Below are 23,799 nucleotides of genomic sequence, written 5' to 3'. Positions count from 1 at the left end.
GTAATCTTTCTAAATAGCCAGAACTAATGGGAGGGGGGTAGGTAGTACAACAGGATTCAAATTGAGGCAGCTCTGACAGAGGGGTGTGTGCCTGAATATTTCTGCACAGCCATAGAAACAGATTCCTATCAAAAATCCCTAAAGTGGATCACTAGTTCAGAGATGTCCCTCCCTAGAATTCCCTGATTTCTCATTATGTTCTTAATGGCTTTTTAATGCTAGTAGGCCAAAAAGTTGATTTTAGACCAGAATAACAATTTCAGAGTCTTTTCCAATGAGTCAACTCTTCGCATGAGGTGGCCAAAGTACTGGAGTTTCAGCTTTAGCATCATTCCTTCCAAAGAAATCCCAGGGCTGATCTCCTTCAGAATGGACTGAGTGGATCTCCTTGCAGTCCAAGGGACTCTCAGGAATCTTCTCCAGCACCACAGTTCAAAAGCATCAATTCTTTGGCGCTCAGCTTTCTTCACAGTCCGACTCTCACATCCATACAGGACCACTGGAAAAACCATAGCTTTGACTAGACAGACCTTTGTTGGCAAAGTAATGTCTCTGCTTTTGAATATGCTATCTAGGTTGGTCATAACTTTTCTTCCAAGGAGTAAGCGTCTTTTAATTTCATGGCTGCAGTCACCATCTGCAGTGATTTGGGAGCCCAAAAAAATAGTCTGTTTCCACTGTTTCCCCATCTATTTCCCATGAAGTGATGGGACCAGATGCCATGATCTTCGTTTTCTGAATGTTGAGTTTTAAGCCAACTTTTTCACTCTCCTCTTTCACCTTCATCAAGAGGCTTTTTAGTTCCTCTTCACTTTCTGCCATAAGGGATTGGGGCAGGAGGAGAAGGGGACAACAGAGGATGAGATGGCTGGATGGCATCACCGACTCGATGGACGTGAGTCTGAGTGAACTCCGGGAGTTGGTGATGGACAGGGAGGCCTGGCATGCTGTGATTCATGGAGTCGCAAAGAGTCGGACACGACTGTGTGACTGAACTGAACTGAACTGAACAATTTCAGGCACAGTATTGTGAATAATTTGATTTTTAAAAAATTTAATGCATGCCTGTTTCTCCACCTCTTGTCAAGGTAATATAAATCAGGATAAATCACAGGAGGAGATGGAAGGAAAAATAGAAGCATGACAGGAAAACATAGGTAATTCTGCTGCATTACCTTCACAGGGAAGAAGCAATTCCAACTTAGTGCCTACTCACAAGGACCTGCTGGGAGCAAGCCTATTTCTGGCCTCCTGGAATAGCATTGCATTTGGCCTAAAAAGAAGCAGAAATTGATGAATTCCACAAAATATTAACAGTGTGTATTTTTGCCTGCCTGGCATTCTTTTCTTCTTCATTTGGAAACAAATGTCCAATTTCTCTTTATGAAGCTACTCCCTTTCCCTTCAATTCATATGGTTCATTTGGGGCTGGTGGTACCCTATGTTCCTCCCAGAATGCACAGCCCACCCCCAACAATAGGACTTTTGCCACACTATGGAGAGAGGCAGTTTATCCTCCTGAGATCAAAGGTGTTAAAGATCTGCTAGGGGTCACATTTGGAGACAGCGTGCTGGAGAATGAATCTAACACAGAGGAGATGGCGATATTTAAAACATAATCTGAACACTGGAACTCAACCATGCTTGAAGTTAGGAATACCCTTGGATTTACTGGTTACAGTAAAGAGTCTGCCTGCAGTGCTGGAGACCCCGGTTTGATCCCTGGGTCAGGAAGATCCCGTGGAGAAGGAAACAGCAACCCACTCCAGTATTCTTGCCTGGAGAATCTCATGGATGGAAGAGCCTGGCAGGCTACAGTCCATGGGGTCGCAAAGAGTCGGACACGACTGAGCAACTTCACTTTCACTTTACTGGTTACCTAAGCCAAAAAGTTCCCCTAAGCCAGTTTGAGAATCTGTCCCTTGCAATTAAAAGAGTTCTGAAGAACACAATAGTTGGCTCTGAGTGGTGAATTTTTTAAAAGAGATTTTCTTCTCGTGTTTTCTGTTTTGTTTGGTTTTTATAATAAAGAGGTATCACTTTTCCTAAAATAGAAGCAGTATTAAACAAAACAGGACAGCAGTATTTGGGCATCCCCTATATAGAGAGTTAATTCTGCAATTTGTGGATATTTTAGATAAAGTCAAAATTATAGAAAGGATGCTAAAGCCATCTTGTTTATCCTGATAACCTGGACAAGAGAACCTGTTCCATGCTGAAACATGCTCATGAAACAGGCTCATGTCGTTATTCTTTTCTCAGTCCAGAGGCACAAGTGTTCATTGCGCCATATTTTTACTGGGGCCCTTTCCCTCCTTTTTCCTTTTGGCCCTTAGAAAACAAGCTATCACATGAGACATCAGAGAGAAGGGGTCAGGCCCTTACCTTGTGCATAGAAAGAAATAAGAACAAGGCGAGCTGCCTTTAGATTTTAAAATAGCAACTTCCCTACTTGAGCCTTCCTGAATGGTGAAGTCCTTTTCCTGCCAGCTGGAGTTGCCCGGGGGAACTTTATTCCTATCCAAACAGTGGCATGGTTCCAGGTTATAAACAGATTGTTCCTGATCCTAGACCTATGTCTAATCTCAGGGTGGCAGATTTTCTGGACACTTCCACCTTCTGTAACTGTCTGCTGGCATGGCTCTATGACCCCAAACATCTATCTAAATATTTCTAAGGTACCTGTCACTATCATCTCAGAGCACCCTAAACACCACGAGCATTTCTTCAGAATGACTCTACCTTCTGAATCATCAAAAAGAGATTTAAAAGTGTTCAGTATAGTGTTCGAGTTTAATGGTGAATCAGTGGTTATCCTCACATTTCTCTAAATCACATCTTTGGATATTTCTGAACCTCTGAAAGAAGCCTCAGCTGCAATTCATAGATAGTTCAGATGTATGGGGAAAAGAAGGTAGGTCATACTCAGTGGGGAGGTAAGCAGTATAGACAAGGACAACTATGTCTTTGAAGTGAGGTTAATGATTATAGGCAGTTTCACTGAGAAATGAAATGAAGTACTAAAGCAAATCTGGGCCAAGTAAAAACCATTACCTAAAGCAGCAGTTACATTTTTGAAAACATGATTGATGCCAGGGAGCATTCTATAGCTTCGTAATATAGACAGGTTGTGTGGTATTGTGGCTTCAACCGTACTTCCTGGTGGTTCTATCACTAGGAAAAATTTAAATACCTAGATAAAGAATCATGACCAATGAGATTAAATTATGTTATATCTCACTTGAGACTGTAAACATTTATTGTATTAACACTTCATAAGTCAACAAATACATACTCAGCATTGACTAATATTTAAGAGGTACAAAGTAAATATTAGTTACAGATTCTGCCCATTTGTCATTTAAAAAAACATTCACTTAAACTTCTTTATTCTAGAAACTCTGCAAACCAATGCAAATAGATGAATGAGAACTGGCCCTGGCCATTGAAGAGCTCATGTTCCAGTGCTACTGAGAAGGGTCCAGTGTTGTAAGGGAAATTAAGACAAGTATACACGCAGTACCAGGGTCACCACTCACATGAAGTCAAACTAGAATATAAGACTGAAAAGCTTCTGTCCTTTGGCCCTTTTCACTTTATATAATCTTTTTGGGTGACTCATCTATTCTTTCACGGTTGTGACTATCATTCATGACTCTCAAATCTATTATCTCTAATCCCTGTTTTTCCACTGAATTCCAGACCATATTTCTAATTGTCATCAAGACATCTCACATTCCATGTATTAAGAACCAAATTCATTTTCTGGCCTCTCCAACCTGGTTTCCAATCTGTAGCCTCTCTCTTGGTTGACAGAACAGTTGGCTCCCCAGTTAACTATAAATCACGGTGTCCTTTTGACTCATCCCTGTATCTCAATATCCACCACTTCCCTCTCAGAAATGTTTCCATGCTGTCTGTTCTCAGTTCATTACTCTGGTTCAGAATCTCATGCCCTTTCACCCATGCTGCTGCAGTACCCCATAACCAACCCCTCTGTTCTAGTACTCCTCTCTAATGTACTGTCTACCCTGCTACTACTATTCTGATCCTCAAATCTAATTTCATTCCTCTGTGATGGCTTCTTCACTGGCGCCTCTAAGTCTTCAAATGGAACACAAAGTTCTTAGTCTGACATATAAGACACTTGATAATCTTGCTCCATTAACTTTTCCAACTTTACCTTTGTGCGTATAATGAAAACAACAAATTCTCCTTAACTTTGCCTCTGGTTTATCCCTTTAACTAACTCCCTTACTAATTGGTCATCTGAAATTCTACAGTTTTCTATTCCTCACGCTGTGATTATCCTCTAAGAAGAGCTCGTTTCAGTTCCTACAAGCCTCCATCAAGTTTATTCTTATTCTTGTGGAATCAGTTCTTTTAACACTGACCTACCACAAAAGACCACAGTGCATTCCCTCTGGCTTCCTTTTGAGTGAATGCTATCCTGTATGTTCTTGTAACCAACTTGTAACCCTTTTATCTCTGTCATGAGGACTAAATTACCAGGAAGTCATTTTCTCCCTTTATCAGAGTAGTCACATCACTCATATTCATCTACTTTTTAAAACCAATAATTTTAAATTTGAAATAAAGCTCAAAAATAAGTGAGTTGAACACCTTTTACTATAAATAAATGATACAATAACTCAAAAGAAATTTTCCACCTTCTTAAGGACATAGAAATTAATACTCCTAAGAACACTGCATCTTCAGATGCCTCTCCGATTGTTAACAGTTCTTTCTTTATCCTGAGACAGACTCCTTCCCTTTGTAACTTCCACTCCTGGCTCTAGTTTTACCTAGCTACAATGGGTAAGTTTCCAATCCTCCGACACAATTTCACTTCAGATATCTGGAGAGGCTTCCCATGCTCCCTTTCCCAAGACTGAATCCTCCCAGTTCCTCCAACTATTCCTCATAGTAAGTTCGGTGACCACAAGTGGCTCATGACGGTTGTAGTCAGCAAACTGTGGACCATTATCTTCCTACCGAAGTCTTTATCTCCTAGAGGCTGACTTCAGAAACAGGTTGCTCTCTTGGTCTCACATAAAAAGAATACCTCATGAACAGGCCTGCAGGATATAACCACTAAATAATTAGAATTTTAAAAACTGTGACAATATTTTGAAAAATTCCATAATGGGGTGTCAAGACCAAGAAGATTCAGAATGTTGCATTTGGAAAGTAAATATCGCATTCAGGAAATTCTCCTAGATTTCAAACTAACACCTTTAATTAACTAACACAACCAGTGTTGCCCTATAAAGTTTACATGGCAAATTTACCGTGCTTTGAACATTTCTAATTAATGCGGGATACAGGCTTCCCCAGTGGCTCAGTGGAAAAGAATCTGCCTGCAATGCAGGAGACGCAGTAGGAGTCACGGGTTTGATCCCTGGGTCGGGAAGATCCCCGGGAGAAGGAAAGGGCAACAGACTGCGGTATTCTTCTCTGGGAAATTTCATGGGCAGAGGAGCCTGGTAGGCTACGGTCCCTGGGGTTGAAAAAGAGTCAGACACAACTTAGCAACTAAACAACAACAATAGCAGAATTATGTGTTTCTCCTCCCTAAGAACTCCACTGTGTATCTGTTTATCTCACAAATGTGCTGCTTCTATCTGATTTGCAGCATCCACATTTGGCCTTTCTGATCCCTTTTTAGGATAACACTAATTTTTCTTATCTTTTCTCCCATCATTGCTGACCCTTTTCATCTGAGCCTTCCTTTCACCTCCCTGTTGGTCCTGAGGATAGCATCTTTGCCCAAGTTACTCTGTATGTTTCAATCCAGAGAAATGCCCTTCATATACTTCAGCACATCCTCTAATGACAAGGCTTTCACTCTATTTATTTCCCCACATTTGCAGAACGGAGACCAAATTATTTCAAGTGGTTTTTACCTGGCCTCCTTTTCCTGCACAAGTAATTACTTTGCTGCAAACGGTTGCACTGGTCAAATAACTTGTGTTCACAATCAGCTAATTGCAGGCTCAATGAGCCACTTGTTCCTTCAAACTTAACCATTAGAGTTGTGTTATTAGGCAGACATTTATCTTTTTATTTCCTACAGATTTACAGAGTCACACAGATCCTAAATCTAACTGCCCTGTAGTCTTTTATAATGTCAATATAAACCTTTTACATTTTTATTTCCTTTTGAATGTATGTCGTATTTCCCATTCTTTTACAGATCACAGCAGTTTTTCATTGCAGCGTGCCAGGCTCCTCTGTCCTTCACTATCTCCCAGGATTTGCTCCAATTCATGTGCTTTGAGTCAGTGATGTTACCTAATCATCTCATCCTCTGCTGCCCCCTTCTCCTCTTGTCTTCGATCTTTCCCAGCATAAGGGTCTCTTCCCATGACTTGGCTCTTCACATCAGGTGGCCAAAGTATTGGAGTTTCAGCTTCAGCATCAGTCCTTCTAATGAATATTCAGGGTCGATTTCCTTTAGGATTGACTGATTTGATCTCCTTTCAGTCCAAGGGGCTCTCAAGAGTTTTCTCCAGCACCACAATTTGAAAGCATCAATTCATTGATTATTATTAAAGGGTTAATACTTAATAAATATTTACCTTAGTCCATTTTGTAAACCGTAAAATTAAGGCAACAGTAAACCTTATTTGCCAATCATGATAGAATAAAACTAAAAATCCTAAGTAGAAAATTCCATTTTCTCCCTGGGCACTGAATTTCTCACAGGGGGTAAAAATTAACCTTTAATTTTATTTGCCTCTAAAAGAAAGCACCTTATTTGTGCCCCCACATTGTTATCACCTGGTTTCTTAGAGGCTACAAAAAAAGTAATTTCTTTTGAAAACGGCTTCAAGGATGTACATTGTATCCTACAGTTAATGTTTCTTTTCTTAATTTCTGCATATTTTATTCCAATTGTCTTGTTCAAGTAACATTTATAGAGCATGAAATATGTGCTCAGTTCTTCAGTTTCATACAAGGAGGTCATCTGCCACTGACATTCTTCTAATCCACCAAAGAGACAAGTAGCCAAAAGTAATGAGTTTTCATTTATGAGGGAATTAATATTAATAAGGATTAGATTATATTTGCTTTGAGACTAATTCAGGCACTTTTAGCTTTCAAGAAATTTGCCCTCCAATTAAACACTAGTAGGTCTACCCCAGAGCTCATTTCACTGGGTACCTTTTATTATTAAAAGTGCACAGCCATCTTTCCTTAGGATTGCCTTAAGGGGAGATAATTGAATGGGAAAAGATTCCCAAAGGCCTCAGGAGATCCTAACACACCAGTGAATTCCTGTCTCTACCCTGCTTCAAAGGCATCTGGCATTTTCCTCACTAGTAGCATATGTAAAGAATAAGCAGAAATAATTCAGGGTTAAAGGTACAAGTGGAAAGGAGGAGAAAAAAACTAAGAAAGCAGAAGAAACATTTAGGCAATGCGAAAAAGGGGATCATAGCAGCCAAGAAACAAAATATAACAAATACTCATTAAAGACCATATTCTGAAATCAGTTTGTGCACCAAAGATAAAGCCTGTGTGTGCAACCTACTGATACACGCAGGGAGAAGTGAGAAGAAGGAGCAGTGCAAGCAGTCTAAGATGAAAATATCGCTGAGGACCGTCACCTACCCAGCACCAGTACTTCCACGGAGTCCTCATTCTTGCCCTCCAGGTCATCAGGGGTGGTGATGATACAGTAGTACAGTCCGCTGTCTCCCCACATGAGTTTTCCAATTTGAAGATCTGCATCTGTTATCACAAAGAGAAGGACCTGGTTCTAAATTCTGTCCTTTGCAGAAAATACTGAACAACAGAGGGTGGGTGGAAGTGAGGTGCTTCTGGGTGTCTGCAGTGTTCTATTTTTCAACCTAAATGGTGGCTGACATGATGTTTGCTTTACTGAAAACAAACTAACAGAACAATGATAAAAACTAGCATCCCTAAGGTGAGAGAATTCACACCCAGAAACTGGTCTAGTTGCAGGCTGGTTTCAGGAATAGAACACTTGCTTTTAACCAGGCTTACAGAGGCCTCTGAAAGCCAAGTAAATTCCAGAATTAACCTGGACTCCTAGAAATGAGCTGAGTTCACAGGAAGTGAAAAGTGTTAGTCACTCAGCCATATCTGACTCTTTGCAACCCCATAGACTGTTAGCCTGCCAGGCTCTTCTGTCCATGGGATTTTCCAGGCAAGAATACTGGAGAGGATTGCCATTTCCTTCTCCAGGGGATGTCCCCAACCCAGAAATGGAAACCGGGTTTCCTGCAACGCAGGCAGAGTCTTTACCGTCTGAGCCACCAGGGAAGCCCAAAACGGGTTCACAGGAGTTCTTCAAAATTCCAATAATCAAGTAGGTCATACCAGACTTTGGACCTTTTCTTGTCCAAAGCTTTAGAGACCAGGAGAAAAAGTGGAACGGATGCAAAACTGCCTGGGACTTGGGCCATGAAGTGACCTGGCTCTGCACTTACACACATGCATCCCTTTTCCCAGCAGAGAACTTCTAGGGAAGTTTACTTTCTGAGTTAACGGCAATAAAGCCTGGTGTCAAGCTGTAAAGTATTTTGACTGAGAAAGCTTTCACTAGAACCCATTTCAATTCAGTGCTGATAATACATTTATTATCAGACTAAAAGTCAAGCTCATGAAAGCTTCTTGATGCTATCATCTCCCATAAAATCAAACCCCTGAGAGACTGAAAGGGTGCACAGCTGACACCCTCTTGCACCTGTGAAGAATGAAACCAACCTCCCTCCCATTCCTTAAAAACAGAGGCATTATTACCGTGAACAATCGTGATCTCTCTGCCCCTGTAGAAATCTCCCAGGGTCACAGTCGAGCCCTGTTTAGAAGCTACCACTCGAACAGTCCTCCTGCTGTCTAAGCAATCCAAGTAAGGGTCCCATTCCAGGTTTCTTTTACTGAGAGACTGGGTCCGTGGAGATGACATGCCCAGGGATTCCCCCATGCGATCCTGGCAATAGGACTTGAACTTCCACTGGACGACGGCCGGCTGATGGGAGGATGTAGAGAAGCGGCAGTGGAGCACAGTGGGCTGGAAGAGCATGGCCACCTTCTTCTTGTCGGGCACTGTAACCTGAAGGCCTTCAGCCATGGCTGCAAAACAGAATGAAGATGTCCAAACAGTATCTGTATCCTGGACCTCACCTCACACTACACAGGCACGCCTTTCTGCCTTAGCTCCCTAACCTGTCCCTCACCTTGTTTTTTCCATCACAATGAAGAACATCAATATCTACCTGGTCGCCCTGTCCAGAATCTGCTCTCATTCCTAATACCCAGGTGGTCACAAAGTCATGTCAACGTGACCTCTTAACATCTTTAATATTTCCACCCCCCTCTTTAACCCCACTACCAGTGCTTCCGTGTATGTTCTTCTCATTTTTTGCCTATAATTTTGCAATAATCTCTTGTCTGGTCTCTCCACCTGCAGTTGCCCACATGTATCCATCCTCCTTGCTATAATTTCAGGTTATCTTTTTAAATCTGACTGTTATGGCTCTCCTTCTTAAAATCCTTCACTCATCCTCCATGGCCTTTAGAACAAAACCCAAAGTTCTCAGCAAGGCGTTTAAGGTGCTTCATCATCTAATTCCTCCTCAGCCTCACTTCTTGCAGCACCTCTGTTTGAGCATCAACCTCAGAGGACAGCAAACTAACAGTTTCCCTAAGTGGGATGTGCTATATCACACCTCTAGATCTTGGCACATCATGTTTCTTGTTTATGGCAAGCTTTTTCCTCACTTATCTTCCTGGGAAACTCATTTTCATCTTTTAAAACCCAGTTCAGAGGCTTCTTGTCAAGCCTTCTCTGACCAGTCAATCTATGTATCACTTCCTCCTTTGCGCCATAGTGTCCCCAGCATTCCCCGCCAGACATTTACTATAATAATTTTGCAAGTTCTTCTTTTCACACCATCAGACTTGTCGGGTCAACTAAGTAACGTGTCTTATTTAGCTGTCCTGGCTCCTGAAGCCCATAGACACTAAACTATTTGATAAATGAGGAAAATGAATCCAGGAAGTATGAATTTAGGAGAAAGTGACTTCCCTTCTAGCTGGTGACCAAGCAAAGGAGACAGAGATTAAGGGGGAAAGAAGGCTTTGAGAGAAATGGGAGAATTTCAGATCAAAAGCAGTAGACCAAGTTCAAAAGCTTTGAAGGCGATCCAAAAAGAGGTGGGGGGAGACTAGAAAGCAGATGAGAAGTTTAAGTGTTAAAAAGATCAATTTGAAGCTTGGTGTCCAAGAAAGAGAGGGAAGTTTCCATGAATGAAAGCCCAGGGGAGTGTTTGAGAGGCAAAGGGCTTCTATGAACTCAATGGTAAGGTCTAGAAACTCCAGACAAAGAGAACACAACTTCTTCAGGTTACTGGGAGAGTTAAGAGTTTCTAGCTTGATCTAATTCTGCTTTGAAACAGAAGCAGAATCATGATGAGAAGCAAAAAAAGGAATATGAATAAAAAGACAGGATAAAGAGGTCCAGAGTTGAAACCAGGAGGCTGCCAAGCCACCTTCAGGTAGCTTGAGGCAAAGAGTTTCACCCTAGAATTGCAGGTGGACTTCAGAGGCAGGAGGACTAGTTTCCTAGGGGGGCCTACTATCCTTCATTACTGCCCATGGTCACGATGACAGCCCACAAAGCAAACTCACTCTCACAACTCGAATATGCATTTATTCATGACTCTTCATCGAGTCACGAATAATAGCTTTATAGCTCGCTCAACAAGGGCAAGATACCACATTTGTACTCACTTCTGATTTCCAGACTAGTGACTCTCCCCCATGAAAGCACTGTGAAAACTAGGTTTTAATTCCTGTTAGGAAGAAAAGGTTTCCATCCTATGGAATTGGGAAGTGAATACAGTCGAGTATTTAAGATTTAGTATTTTGAACCTTAAGTGCTGGATAGGTACAATAAATAAAGGAATGGGCAAGTAAATGAATGAATATTAATATGAAAATTTCTAGGACTTCACAAATTTCTAGGACTTCACATTTATGTTTAAATGACATAAACAGCATAGTATAGTAAAAGAGCATTGGCATCAAAGAGATAAGGCTTTGAATCTCATCTGGCTACCCACTAATGGTAAGGCCTAAATGAAGTCTCTTAAGCAACCTTCACCTGTAAAATGAGCCTCATATTCCTTAACTCAACAGAGTTGTTAAACCTTCTCTCTCTGGGTGCCTGCAGAGAGAGGACTCTTTAAGAGCACCTTGACCATGACCCACAGATGGTACATCTCAAATGGGAACCCTCCCTTACCTTTCCTGCCTTTGCCCTTGACTCCCATTCAGAGGCTCTTGAATCTTGATGACCATTCATCACCAAAAGGTTTGATTATAGCCAGAGTATGTAGATCAGTGCCAGCGAGGGGCAGATAATTCCCATCTGGAAGCTCAGAAAAGAACCTCCTAGGCTCTGCTGCTTCCCTCCACCACCCTCAAATGCTGGTGTCACTGATTCTGTTCTTCCCAACTCACACATCTAGAATCTAGACGACAAAGACTTGTGTGTTATTGTTGTTGTTTTCCTATAGTTTCTCCTTGAATTCTACTGCATTAATTTTTAATCTTGTAATTCTTCAAATCCTTATTCACAGTCTGATTTTCCAGGTAACAAAATGGGACAGAGAGGTGAAATGACTTCAGTGAGCAGTCGCTGAGGCTGGATGACCAGTCACAGGTATTGACCAATCACAATGCTGGCTGCTGACCAACCACCTTTCTTCTCTGCTACCTATTCAGGCTCTACTTGGGAAATGAAATATTTCCTAGCCCTTCCAGGATAAATGAAACTAGCAAAGGAGGCAGGTGCAACACAAAAAGTGTTGGGGGAAGGGTTGTTTAAGTATAGGGTTTTCTTCGTTAGATGATTACTAAGGATAACCTCCTTCTCAGCTCTATTCTCTGTTAATGAGATTAGACACTTGACCAAGCCATGGGACACCATTAATTATTGTTTTTTAAAATCGTGGACTCCCTTAATTATTAACAGAGGTTAGTCAACTCAGTTTCTTCTATGACATACACATAAGCTCATGTTCCAAAGAATAAAGACTATGTTTTCAGAAACATTTACCTCTTTATAGCATGATAGTTAAAGGCATGGATTTTAGAGGGAGTTCTCATTTAAAATCCAAGTCTTACCACTTCCTAACTGCATGACTTGCAGTAGATAACTCCTCTTAGGAGTTTCGGTTTCCTTACTGGTAAAACCAGAATAACTAACTATTTTGTGGAGCTGTTTGAGGGTTAAATAAGATTTTATCCTAAGCATTTAGGATAATACTGATGTAAAGTAAGCACTCAATAAATGTAGTTGTTGCTGCTGCTGTCAATAACAATCTGTTGATTTCTGTAAAGCCATATAACCTAGAGCTGCTGCTGCTGCTGCTAAGTCGCTTCAGTCATGTCTGACTCTGTGCGACCCCATAGACGGCAGCCCAACAGGCTCCCCTGTCCCTGGGATTCTCCAGGCAAGAACACTGGAGTGGGTTGCCATTTCCTCCTCCAATGCATGAAAGTGAAAAGTGAAAGGGAAGTCGCTCAGTCGTGTCCAACCCTCAGCAACCCCATGGACTGCAGCCTTCCGGGCTCCTCCGTCCATGGGATTTTCCAGGCAAGAGTACTGGAGTGGGGTGCCATTGCCTTCTTCTAATCTAGAGCTAGGTGAGCACAAAGGTGTGAGTTATAGGGCAGAATGGGCAGAAACTGCAAAGGAATAGTATTGCAGACTGGGTAATTCGGTATCAAACCATGACTGGGTGCACAGCACAGTCACATCCATAGCTCCCAGCAGTTGGAAACAGAGCGTACCCCTGAGTGTGTGCACATACATAGACATGTATACATATGCAGGGACAATGAAAATCCTGGGAATCTAAGCTCGGGATACATCTGGATAGCTGGAGAGGCCAGAACTAGGAATTTCAAGGAAATGTCAGTTTATTGAACATTTGAGGACCAGAGTGAAGAGTTAGAAAGCTAAAGAAGCCAATCCCTGCATTAGCTCTAGGAGCTTCCAAACTGTAGGATACACGGCACCCAGGTCCCAAGCCTGTCCTGGCCAGCCCTGTTAGATGCCCCATTCCCACCAGAAGGCGAGGCCTAGAACTGCTCTTCTGGCCCTAACCCTGGGTTCTGGGTGAGGGCTGCGATTCCCACACCCACTGAGCCAGATCTTTCCCTCAGTCCTTGCTTATATTAGGCTGTGTTTCCACCTGGCTTGCAATCCACTGGGACCAAAGGCTTGTCCCGAGATCCAGCCCTGCTTGCTTGGGCCCTGATATAAGGTCCTTCTCCTGAGAACTAGGTTTTGTTTCCAATATACTCACACACGACTGATCTATATCTGAAACTGTAAAGTGCTATTCACTCAACTTCAAAAAACACCACTCATGGAATCCTGACTCCTGTGCCAGATCAGGCCCCTCAGAGTCACAGCAAGTCTGGATGAGGACCAAGACTGACAGTCTCCTGTGGACACTGAGGTTTGGCCTGGGAACACCCTCCCTCTGACTCTAGTTCCCAAGAGATCTGCCCTGGGGCTAGGTTAGTGTCCTGAACTTGAGTCCCACCTCTTATAGATTTTTTTTTTCCTATGTCACCACCTGTCAGATGTTAAAAACCTAGTACTTCTTATGCTGGTCTATACAGACTAATAAGAACATCTTTGAATGCCAGGTAAATAAACTGAAATTTTTCAGCCATTTTGTAATGTTCACCTGTGCATTTGATCTAAGAAATCTTATTCTCCCATGTTTCTAACTACCAGTTTGCCTCAGACCCTCAACTTTATGAAGCCTCATCTGCATGTTTAACAGATACTTCAAATTAAACAGGATTTCCCTGGCGGCTCAGACAGTAAAGCTTCTGCCTTCAATGCAGGAGACCCGGGTTCAATCCCTGGGTCAGGAAGATCTCCTGGAGAAGAAAATGGCAACCCACTCCAGTATTCTTGCCTGGAGAATCCCATGGACGGAGGAGCTTGGTAGGCTACAGTCCATGGGGTCACAAAGAGTCTGACATGACTGAGCGACTTCACTTTCTTTATTCCAATTAAACATACATCACTTTCTCTTTTCCCACCTCAACTCTTGCTCATAGATTGGTCTTCCTTGTCTCCCTAGCTCTTTTGCCAATGCAGCCCTAGTTCTGTGCCTGCACATAGAAAGTAAAGCTTTGATCATTTCCTCTTTGTTTCTACCCACTTTCAGTGGTCACTAATTCCAAATCTTTCTCCAATTTGACTCTTCTCTATTCCTACGGTCATTCCTAGTGGGAATAAATCAGGTTTCTATTCCTTCTACCAGGAAGTAATTGTGAAAGAATTACTATATATTAGAAAATGTGTTAAGTGTCATTCATGTAGTAGCTTAATTCTCTCAAAAAACCCTATAAGGTAGATATTATCATTACATCCATTTTATAGATGAAGAAACTGATTCTCAGAGAATGTATGTATCTTGCCTAACACATGAGGGTTAGCAAGTGACAGATTTGAAGCTAGGCTTTTACTGTTCTTTAGTCATTAAGTTGTGTTTGACACTTTTGCAACGCCATGGACTATAGCCTATGAGGCTCCTCTGGCCATGCAATTTCTCAGACAAGAATACTTGAGTGGGTTGCCATTTCCTTCTCCAGGGAATCTTCCCAACCCAGGGATCAAACCTGGGGCTCCTGCATTGGCAGGTGTATTCTTTACCACTGAGCCACCAGAGAAGCCCAGACCTAGAGTGGGCCCAAAACTCTATCACTTTACACAAGTCCTCATTACTTTCCTGGTTCTATAATAGCCTCTTCTGTGGTCTCCCTACTTCCAGCCCGGTGCACTCTCCACATTTTTTATATCTAGAATATTCTTTCAGAAAAGACAGTCTCCTGTTTTAAGGCTCAAAAGATTCCCCACTCCTTCCAGGATAAGGTCCAAATGCCTTGACATGGCATGTAAGATTTTCTCCATGATTTGGCCCCACAGATGTTCCAGGCATACTAAGATGTTTTCCATTCTTTTATTATAAACATGTTATTTGCCCAGCTGGGGAAACATCAGGACATGTAGCTGAGGAGTTTCTGGGAGGCAGACAGGGAGAAGCACTGAGTGTAGGTCATGCACACACATGAGAAGCAGATGCTGGCACAATGGGAAGGCTGGGACTTGGAATCTGGACGCTGGTGACACCAGAAAGGATTTGTGTTTTGAAGCTCTTATAAAGACGTTAACAGAGGTATGGGAAGAATCCATGTTTCACTCTACAAAATAAAACAAGGATCCCCCCAAACTGGAAGGAGACTGCTTAGAGAAGACGACAAAAGACAGAAAAAGGAAGCAAGTCAAATAAGGGATCATACTATATAGAACACATCTGTAAAAATTAGGATTCCTGACCAAAAGAAGCACCAGATGATATTGAAGATTGAAGATTATAGGTGGTTTTCTCTATTTGCAAAAGGAATCATCATTCTTGGATCATCAGACCATTCTTCCAGTTTATACTGTGCCCCTGATCTTCAGGAAAACTGCCCTTGACTATCTAGCTCAAATTCATTCAAAAACATGTTTTAAAATACAGTGTTAAGTTCTGGGGAAATAAAATTTAAAAGACCATCTTCTGATCTTGAAAAATTCAATATAAACTGAATTTTATATATTGAACCAATATAAATTGGTTTCTAACTCTAAGGTCCCTGAGGGCAAGGACTAGGATTTGGTGGATTTCAGTTAAGCTCAGTTGCTCAGTTGTGTCCAATTCTTTGCGACCCCATGGACTGCAGCACGCCCGGCTTCCCTGTCCATCACTAACTCCCAGTGTTTATTCAAACTCATGTACACCGAGTCGGTGATGCCATCAAACCATCTCATCCTCTGTTGTCCCCTTCTCCTCTCACCTTCAATCTTTCCCAGCATCACGATCTTTTCCAATGAGTCAGTTCTTTGCATCAGGTGGCCTAAGTATTGGGAGTTACAGTTTCAGCATCAGTCCTGCCAGTGAATATTCAGGACTGATCTCCCTTAGGATGGACTGGTTAAATCTCCTTGCAGTCCAAGGGACTCTCAAGAGTCTTTTCCAACACCACAGTTCAAAAGCATCAATTCTTCGGTGTTAAGCTTTCTCCAAAGTCCAACTCTCACATCCATACATGACTAGATGGAATACCATAGCTTTGACTAGATGCACTTTTGTTGGCAAAGTAATATCTCTACTTTTTAATATGCTGTCTAGGTTGGTCATAACGTTTTTTCTAAGGAGCAAGCATCTTTTAACTTCATGGCTGCAGTCACCATCTGCAGTGATTTTGGAGCCCAAGAAAATAAAGTCTGTCACTGCTTCCACTGCTTCCCCATCTATTTGCCATGAATTGATGGGACCAGATGCCATGATCCTAATTTTCTGAATGTTGTGTTTTAAGCCAACTTTTTCACTCTCCTCTTTCACTTTCATCAAGAGGCTTTTTAGTTCTTCACTTTCTGCCATAAGGGTGTTGTCATCTGCATATCTGAGGTTATTGATGTTTTTCCCAGCAATCTTGAGTCCAGCTTGTGCTTCCTCCAGCCCAACATTTCTCATGATGTGCTCTGCATATAAGTTAAATAAGCAGGGTAACAATATACAGCCTTGATGTACTCCTTTCCCTTTTTGGAACCAGTCTGTTGTTCCATGTCTAGTTCTAACTGTGGCTTCCTGACCTGCATCCAGATTTCTCAAGAGGCAGGTCAGGTGGTCTGGTATTCCCATCTCTTTTCAGAATTTTCCACAGTTTATTGTGATCCACACAGTCAAAGGCTTTGGCATAGTCAATAAAGCAGAAGTAGATGATGTTTTTCTGGAACTCTCTTGCTTTTTTGATGATCCAGCAGATGTTGGCAATTTGACCTCTGGTTCCTCTGCCTTTTCTAAATCCAGCTTGGTGGATTTGGTTGACTCTGTATCCTCATTATACAGCAAGGCCATAGAATAGAGCTGAAGCTCACAAAAATGAATCAAAGAATGAATGAAGAAATGAATAAGTGAATCCAAAGGGTCTTTCTCAGCAGGTGGTCCTCAGTGCAGAGAATGGATTCTGATCAATAACTAGAAAAGCTGCCTAAAGGCAGAGTGATGAGTGACAGCTCAGCGCATCAGGCCCCATCTCAGCTAATCACCAGGGGTGCCTAGTTACCAGGCCAGGGAGGATCAGCTACAAGTATAGACAGTGCCTCCTTACATATGGCAAAATAAGTTCCTGCCCCAATTCTCATGTGAAAAAAAAGGAGTCTCTACATGAGGAATTGTGTTCTTGGAAGGATAACAAAAGCAGTATCTACAGCAATGCTGTTCTTATTTTAGCACTTTCTTTTTTTTCAAAGCAAGTCCCTTTTCCCCACTAGTTGTAAGATATTCCTGCCAGCATTTTTGAGATGCAGATCTATAAGCACAGACACATTTTAGAGAAGTAAAGATTGCTGCTAAAGATAATGGAAAATTATTATCACCACAGACCAGCATCTTTAGGAATTGTATATCAAGCTCATCCATCCTTTAACTCTTGAAGCCCTCAGAATTGCCCATTCACCAGCATATCTCGGCTTTCAGAGCCCTGAGTTTTTCCTTCATTCAATATGACAATACATATCTCCTTTTTCCTGCCGTTAAGTTAGATCTTTAAGAAATTCATCTTTTTGTCCTCACATTTTTAACATACTGTGCCAATTTCCTATGACATTGTCTTAGGAACAACTGATAGGCGGGTTTTCTAAGTGTAAGAGATGGATAATGGGTGCTAAAGCATCTCCACTGGGTTTGCTCCAGTGTGCCCATCCCTGAGTACTGTCAGCATGGAAAACAAAGCATTTGGGGAAATTCTGACCTACAGGCTCAATTTTTAAAGACAAAACACAACGTGAACCTTTTAGCCACCAGAAGTAAAAACTATTCATCTTTTGATATAGCTGGGTTATAAAATAAAAAAGGCTTTACCAAGAATCATAGACATTCCCTTGCCTATTTTCTAAGCCTAGTTCTCCAGTTTGCTTATTGGTCCTATAGGTTAATCAATTTTCTTTCAATAAATTTCTTTCTGTCCAATTGCTTAAATTGAACAGAATCAGTTTCTCTTGTTTCCTACCACAGTACCTAATGGCTTGATACATTTTAGGGTTAGGGTGACCAGATGTACTATTTTGAGATTTCTTTTAAAAAATATTTTAAAAGTATGACAACATTCTTCCATGTTTTCTCCCCAAGGGTCCTAAAAAGCATCAGTATCTCCCCATTTCTACGGGCTAAAGGAAACACTGGCGTTACCCTTGCTCAGGTGGGCTTTGCTCATGGCCTACTTATTATTCGCTGTCTATAACTCTGGCCCTTGTGCATACAGAGCTTGCCATTCATTAAGCATATGTCCTGTGTGTCCCACTGAGCCACGCTATCCCGTTCTCTGCCACCACTGTGCAAATGAAAGCCAGAAGCACATCTCCTTTCTATTTGATTTGCTCATCTTCCAGAGATCTGAAGCAAGCTCATGGGTAATGTCTAGCTGGCTTACATGCTGTTCCAGCGTGACCAAAGCAGTACTAAAAGAGGTCAGTCTACCCTGCACGGCCCAGGAACCGTGGAAACGGTTCTGATTCAATCAGGTGGGTCAGACTCCTTGGATGGACCAGCCATTTGGGCAGAGAAAGCTCCTGTAAGAAAGCTCTTCTCCACTTTCATCAACTTGTTACCTGTATGTCTAGTTTAGATCTCTTACCCAAGCTCCAAACCCAAATATATAACTTCTTTTTCCATCCGGATGTTACACAATCACCCCAAACTCATCATTCTATAGATGGAGATGCTAACTGTCCACTTCTTTTAGAAACAGAACCTTCCAGGTTTTAATCTGGCCACCAAGACAGCCACATATTATATTTCCTAGCCTCCCTTGAAGCTAATTATGGTCATAGGACTAGATTCAGGACACAGTGAGGAGGGGTGATGTATGCGATTTCCACGTCACCTCCCGAAAAACAAACTACTTGATCCTCTGTTTTCCTTGCTTCTACTAGCTGAAAAACACCTATCACTGGAGCAGTCTTGAGAGCCACATATGGGAACAGTAGACTCAGTCCCACTAGTTCTCTTCTGTTATAGGAGAGAGAAAAAAAAAAACTATTTTATGTGAGTTTTAAACTATTATTAGGGTCTCTTTGTTATAGCATCTTAGGCTTACTCTAACTAATATAATGCAAAAAACTGAACCTATATCTCCCTCCCTTACAAGTTCCTCCTCCTATATTAGTTCATGTCCATAAATGGCATTCTAGCAATCCCAAGACAGGAACCTGGAGACATCTTTGATACTCTTGTCTTTCAACTTCCACTTGCAACCAGGCCAGGATTACTTCCTCCATCTCTTGTCACTGTCTACTCCTCTCGTCGTCACTGCACCACCGGAGCTCAGAATCTCGTCATGTCTCCCTTCTCTTTCTGCAAGGGTCTTCTAGCTGGTTTTTGCTGCATGTCTGCCTATATCTAATCTACCCTCCACATTGAGGTTCAAATAATATTTCTAAAATGCACATCTGGTCATAGCACTCCTTTGCTCTCACACTTTCAAATACTCCCTGTAGGCATTCAGAAGTACAAGACTCATTTTAGATGGAGGCACCCTCTTCCATGGGGCTTTCTGCCTGCAACGCGGGAGACTCTGGTTCAATTTCTGGGTCACGAAGATCCCCTGCAGAAGGGACAGGCTACCCACTCACATTAAAAAAAAAAAAAAAAGTAAAATATTTGTACTTTCCAAAAAACATCATGTCCTCTTTTGATTCCTGGCTTTTGCACATGCTGTCTCCTCTGTAAATTTCCCTTCCCTCAATCCCACTCTTCCTCTAGTAACACCAACTTATCTTTCCTGACTTCCTCAGCTATCACTTCTTATATAAAATTTCTTCTTGCTCTTACTGCAGTCATAGTACCCTAGAGAATCACATAATCTTGTCTAAGAATTTTCTATTTAGTCATCTGTCTTGGTCATTATTAATAACAACAAGCTCTCTCCTGAAGGCTTTTAAAAACCGCTACCTAGAAGGTACTCCGGAGAAGGCAATGGCAACCCACTCCAGTACTCTTGCCTGGAGAACCCCATGGACGGAGGAGCCTGGTGGGCTACAGTCCATGGGGTCGCTAAGAGTCAGACGTGACTGAGCAACTTCACTTTCACTTTTCACTTTCATGCATTGGAGAAGAAAATGGCAACCCACTCCAGTATTCTTCCCTGGAGAATCCCAGGGACAGAGGAGCCTGTTGGGCTGCTGTCTATGGGGTCACACGGAGTCGGACACGACTGAAGTGACTTAGCAGCAGCAGCAGTAGGTACTCAGCACATTCAGTTGAATGATTTAACCCAGTTGATAGATTGTATTATTTGTTCCCCGTTGGTTTTCTCTCTTCACTCTTGCATTGTTCCCTGTAGGCAGAGTACACTTACCACTCCATAGACTATGGCTTGGCCAGGTGACACGTTTGGCTAATGAAATGTGAGTACATGTGCCATAAGACTTGTCCAAGCAGAAGCTTAAAAGGCATTTGTGGCATTTGGCTCTGTGCCCTCTCCCTACCAGCCTTGAGTCCTCCACCAGGAGAATAGCATGCCCACATTGTGGCTGCTCCTTCATCCTGGGTCTTGGAATAAGAAGACATCTGGAAATGAGCCAAGTCCACCAATTCTAGCCAATTCACAGTTGACCTGCAGCTGACTGCATCTCTCATATAATATGAACAACTAAACATTTGGTATTGTGAGCTATCGAGATTATGAGGTTGATTATTGCTACATCAAAATGCTGACTAATATTCCTATTTTGGGCCCATAAAAAGTATTGAGCGCATACTATGTGCCAAATACTGTGCTAGGAATTGTACATCATTTCATTTTAATGATCACAACAACCCTACAAGGTAAGTTAGCTTTCCCATTTTAAAGCTAAAGAAAACAAGGTAAACTATTAATTTAGTCTTTAAATCCAAGTCAGTTTGAGCCTTATCCCTCTCTCCCAACTGCCTCCTGATGAGCCCAGGGCAAGGGAGGAGTGACGATGCAGGATTCCAGCTGAATGTGAAGGTTCTACTCCTAATTTAGAGCAATACTTCCTGCAGGGCTCCAGCCGCTGGAGGAGAACAGGGAAGCAGCATGTTCTTCTGAGTTCTTCCTTGTTTCTTGGCCCACAAAGAACTCTAGTCATCCAAGATGCCTTCTTTCATTTCCAGCAAGCCAGAAGCTATCTTAAAGACCAAGATTTTAAAGCTACATATGCTACCTCTTGTGTGGCTCCTGGATACACAGTACCAGCCACTACTCCCAGATGGGCTCTGACATGCCAGCAGTCTCTGCTGTCACAGGGCCACATCTGATGCTCTCCTGTGCCTCACTGGAGCACTCCTCACTCACTCCTTTCCTGTAGATCTTAGGATTTAATTAGAAATACTAAATGCTATTCTTTACCACTTTCCCCTGTAATATTTCCCCGAGTTCTGTGAATTCTGAGCCTCATTACCCAATGCCCTATGACAGATAACCACGTTGTGCTGTTGTTAGTCTCTAAGTCGTGTCTGACTCTGTGACCCCATGGACTGTAGCCCACCAGGCTCCTCTGTCCATGGGATTTCCCAGGCAAGAATACTGGAGTGGGCTGCCATTTCCTCCTCCAGGGGATCTTTCCAACCCAGGGATCAAATGTGTGATCTCCTGCTTGGCAGGTGGATTCTTTATCACTGGGCCATCAGGGAAACCCAGACACCTGGATTTGTTCCCTTAAGTCAGGAGTTCTAGTTTCACCCACCTTAACTAGAAAATGTTTCCCTTGGATTCAGGCATTTGAAACAACCAAGTCATATGGAAGTCAATGACATTATTTCTTATTTTTAATCAATAAGATACAATGGACTTAGACAAGTCATTTACTTCCTCTGAGCCTTATTCTTCTTATGTATAGGTAGATGATAACCAGCCTTATTTAGAAGGATCAAAAGAGATTTTAAAAAGTCATAAAACACATTAAAAAAGTATTGCATGCATGCTCAGTCATGTCTGACTCTTTGCAACGCCATGGGCTGTAGCCTGCCAGGCTCCTCTGTCCATGGAACTTTCCAGGCAAGAAAACTGGAGTGGGTCGCCGTTTCCTACTCCAGGGGATCTTCCTGAGCCAGGGACTGAACCAGTGTCTCTTGCATCTTCTGCACTGGCAGGCAGATTCTTTATCACTCACAAAACTAGAAAAGCATTATAGTATCTAAGCAAGAGCAACAATTAGATTATACCTTTCTTTATAATTCCTAATTGGGGGAAAGTCGGTATAAAAGCTAAAATAATTGGAAGGAGTAAAGAGGTAAGCCTTTTCATACTGTTCATGGGGTTCTCAAGGCAAGAATACTGAAGTGGTTTGCCATTCCCTTCTCCAGTGGACCACATTCTGTCAGAAAGATTGAGGGCAGGAGGTGAAGGGGACGACAGAGGATGAGATGGTTGGATGGCATCATTGACTCGATGGACATGGGTTTTGGTGGACCCCAGGAGTTGGTGATGGACAGGAAGGCCTGGTGTGCTGCGATTCATGGGGTCACAAAGAGTCAGACACGACTGAGCGACTGAACTGAACTGAACTGAAAGAGGTGAGTGTGTCCTGGAACAAAAAGTTGAGACCAGAAAGGACATTTGAGGGCCATGTTGGCTAGAGCAGGATTCATCCCACCTGGCCCAAAGCACTTGACTCTCTTCAACAGTTCCCCCAATATGACAACATTTAATTGTTTAGAGTTGACCCTATCCTGTCCACCAGGCACTGGGTGCTACTCATTCCTCTGAAAATGCTAACATGTGCTCTCTTTTCCCAGCTGCTGTTTTTCATTCCAATCATTGGTGGTCAGAGAAAGGCTGAAGATAACTGGGGCTCCCTCTGTGGCTCCTCACTGAGGACCTTTTGTTTCTGTTTGTTCAGTTGCTAAGTTGAGTTTGATTCCCTGTAACCCAATGAACTGCAGCACACCAGGCTTCCCTGTCCTTCACAGTCTCCCAGAGTTTGCTCAAATTCATATCCATTGAGTCAGTGATGCTTTCTAATCATCTCGTCCTCTGCTTCCCTCTTCTCCTTTTAAGCCTTAAATCTTTCCCAGCATCAGGGTCTTTCCCAGTGAGTTGGCTCTTTGCCTCAGGAGGCCAATATATTGGAACTTCAGTTTCAGTCCTTCCAAAGAATATTCAGGGTTGATCTCGTTTAGGATGGACTGGTTTGATCTCCGTGCTGTCCATGGGACTCTGAAGAGTCTTCTCCAGCACTACAGTTAGAAAGCATCGATTCTTTGGCACTCAGCCTTCTTTATGGTTCTACTCTTACATCCATACATGACCACTGGAAAAACATAGCCTTGACTAGACGGACCTTTGTCAGCAAAGTGATGTCTCTGCTTTTTAATATGCTATCTAGGTTGGTCATAGTTTTCCTTCCAAGGAGCGTGTGTCTTTTAATTTCATGGCTACAATTACCATCAGTAATGGCAACCCACTCCAGTACTCTTGCCTGGAAAATCCCATGGATGGAGGAGCCTGGTAGGCTGCAGTCCATGGGGTTGCTAAGAGTCGGACACGACTGGGTGACTTCACTTTCACTTTTCACTTTCATGCATTGGAGGAAGAAATGGCAACCCACCCCAGTGTTCTTGCCTGGAGAATCCCAGGGACGGTGGGGCCTGGTGGGCTGTTGTCTATGGGGTCACACGGAGTCGGACATGACTGAAGCGACTTAGCATCAGCAGCAGCAGCAGTGAT

General features: G+C 42.4%; 1 protein-coding gene and 1 long non-coding RNA gene across 7 annotated transcripts in view; one reads left to right on the top strand and one right to left on the bottom strand.

The window, feature by feature from the left end:
- The window catches only part of ILDR2 (immunoglobulin like domain containing receptor 2), a 68,861-nt gene that overhangs the window by 38,298 nt on the left and 6,764 nt on the right, over positions 1-23,799 (bottom strand). For all 6 annotated transcript variants that reach the window (XR_002183572.2, XM_019986508.2, XM_019986514.2 and 3 more), the window contains exons 2-3: positions 8,773-9,105; positions 7,618-7,737 (exon numbers count right to left, since the gene is read on the bottom strand). Coding sequence is in view for 5 of the 6 variants with exons in the window: in XM_019986508.2 (XP_019842067.2) it covers positions 7,618-7,737; positions 8,773-9,105 (453 nt within the window). In the remaining variant the exon portion in view is untranslated. The remainder of the gene's footprint in view (positions 1-7,617; positions 7,738-8,772; positions 9,106-23,799) is intronic.
- The window catches only part of LOC139180600 (uncharacterized), a 36,313-nt gene that overhangs the window by 10,373 nt on the left and 2,141 nt on the right, over positions 1-23,799 (top strand). Inside the window, exons 2-3 of the long non-coding RNA XR_011564836.1 lie at positions 11,629-11,698; positions 22,437-22,646. This is a non-coding gene — a long non-coding RNA (uncharacterized lncRNA). The remainder of the gene's footprint in view (positions 1-11,628; positions 11,699-22,436; positions 22,647-23,799) is intronic.

The sequence above is a fragment of the Bos indicus genome, chromosome 3 (assembly GCF_029378745.1).
Source record: "Bos indicus isolate NIAB-ARS_2022 breed Sahiwal x Tharparkar chromosome 3, NIAB-ARS_B.indTharparkar_mat_pri_1.0, whole genome shotgun sequence".
In the NCBI taxonomy this organism is placed as follows: domain Eukaryota; kingdom Metazoa; phylum Chordata; class Mammalia; order Artiodactyla; family Bovidae; genus Bos; species Bos indicus.
Note: the sequence above shows the minus strand (reverse complement) of the source record. Positions and strands in the feature narration are given on the sequence as shown.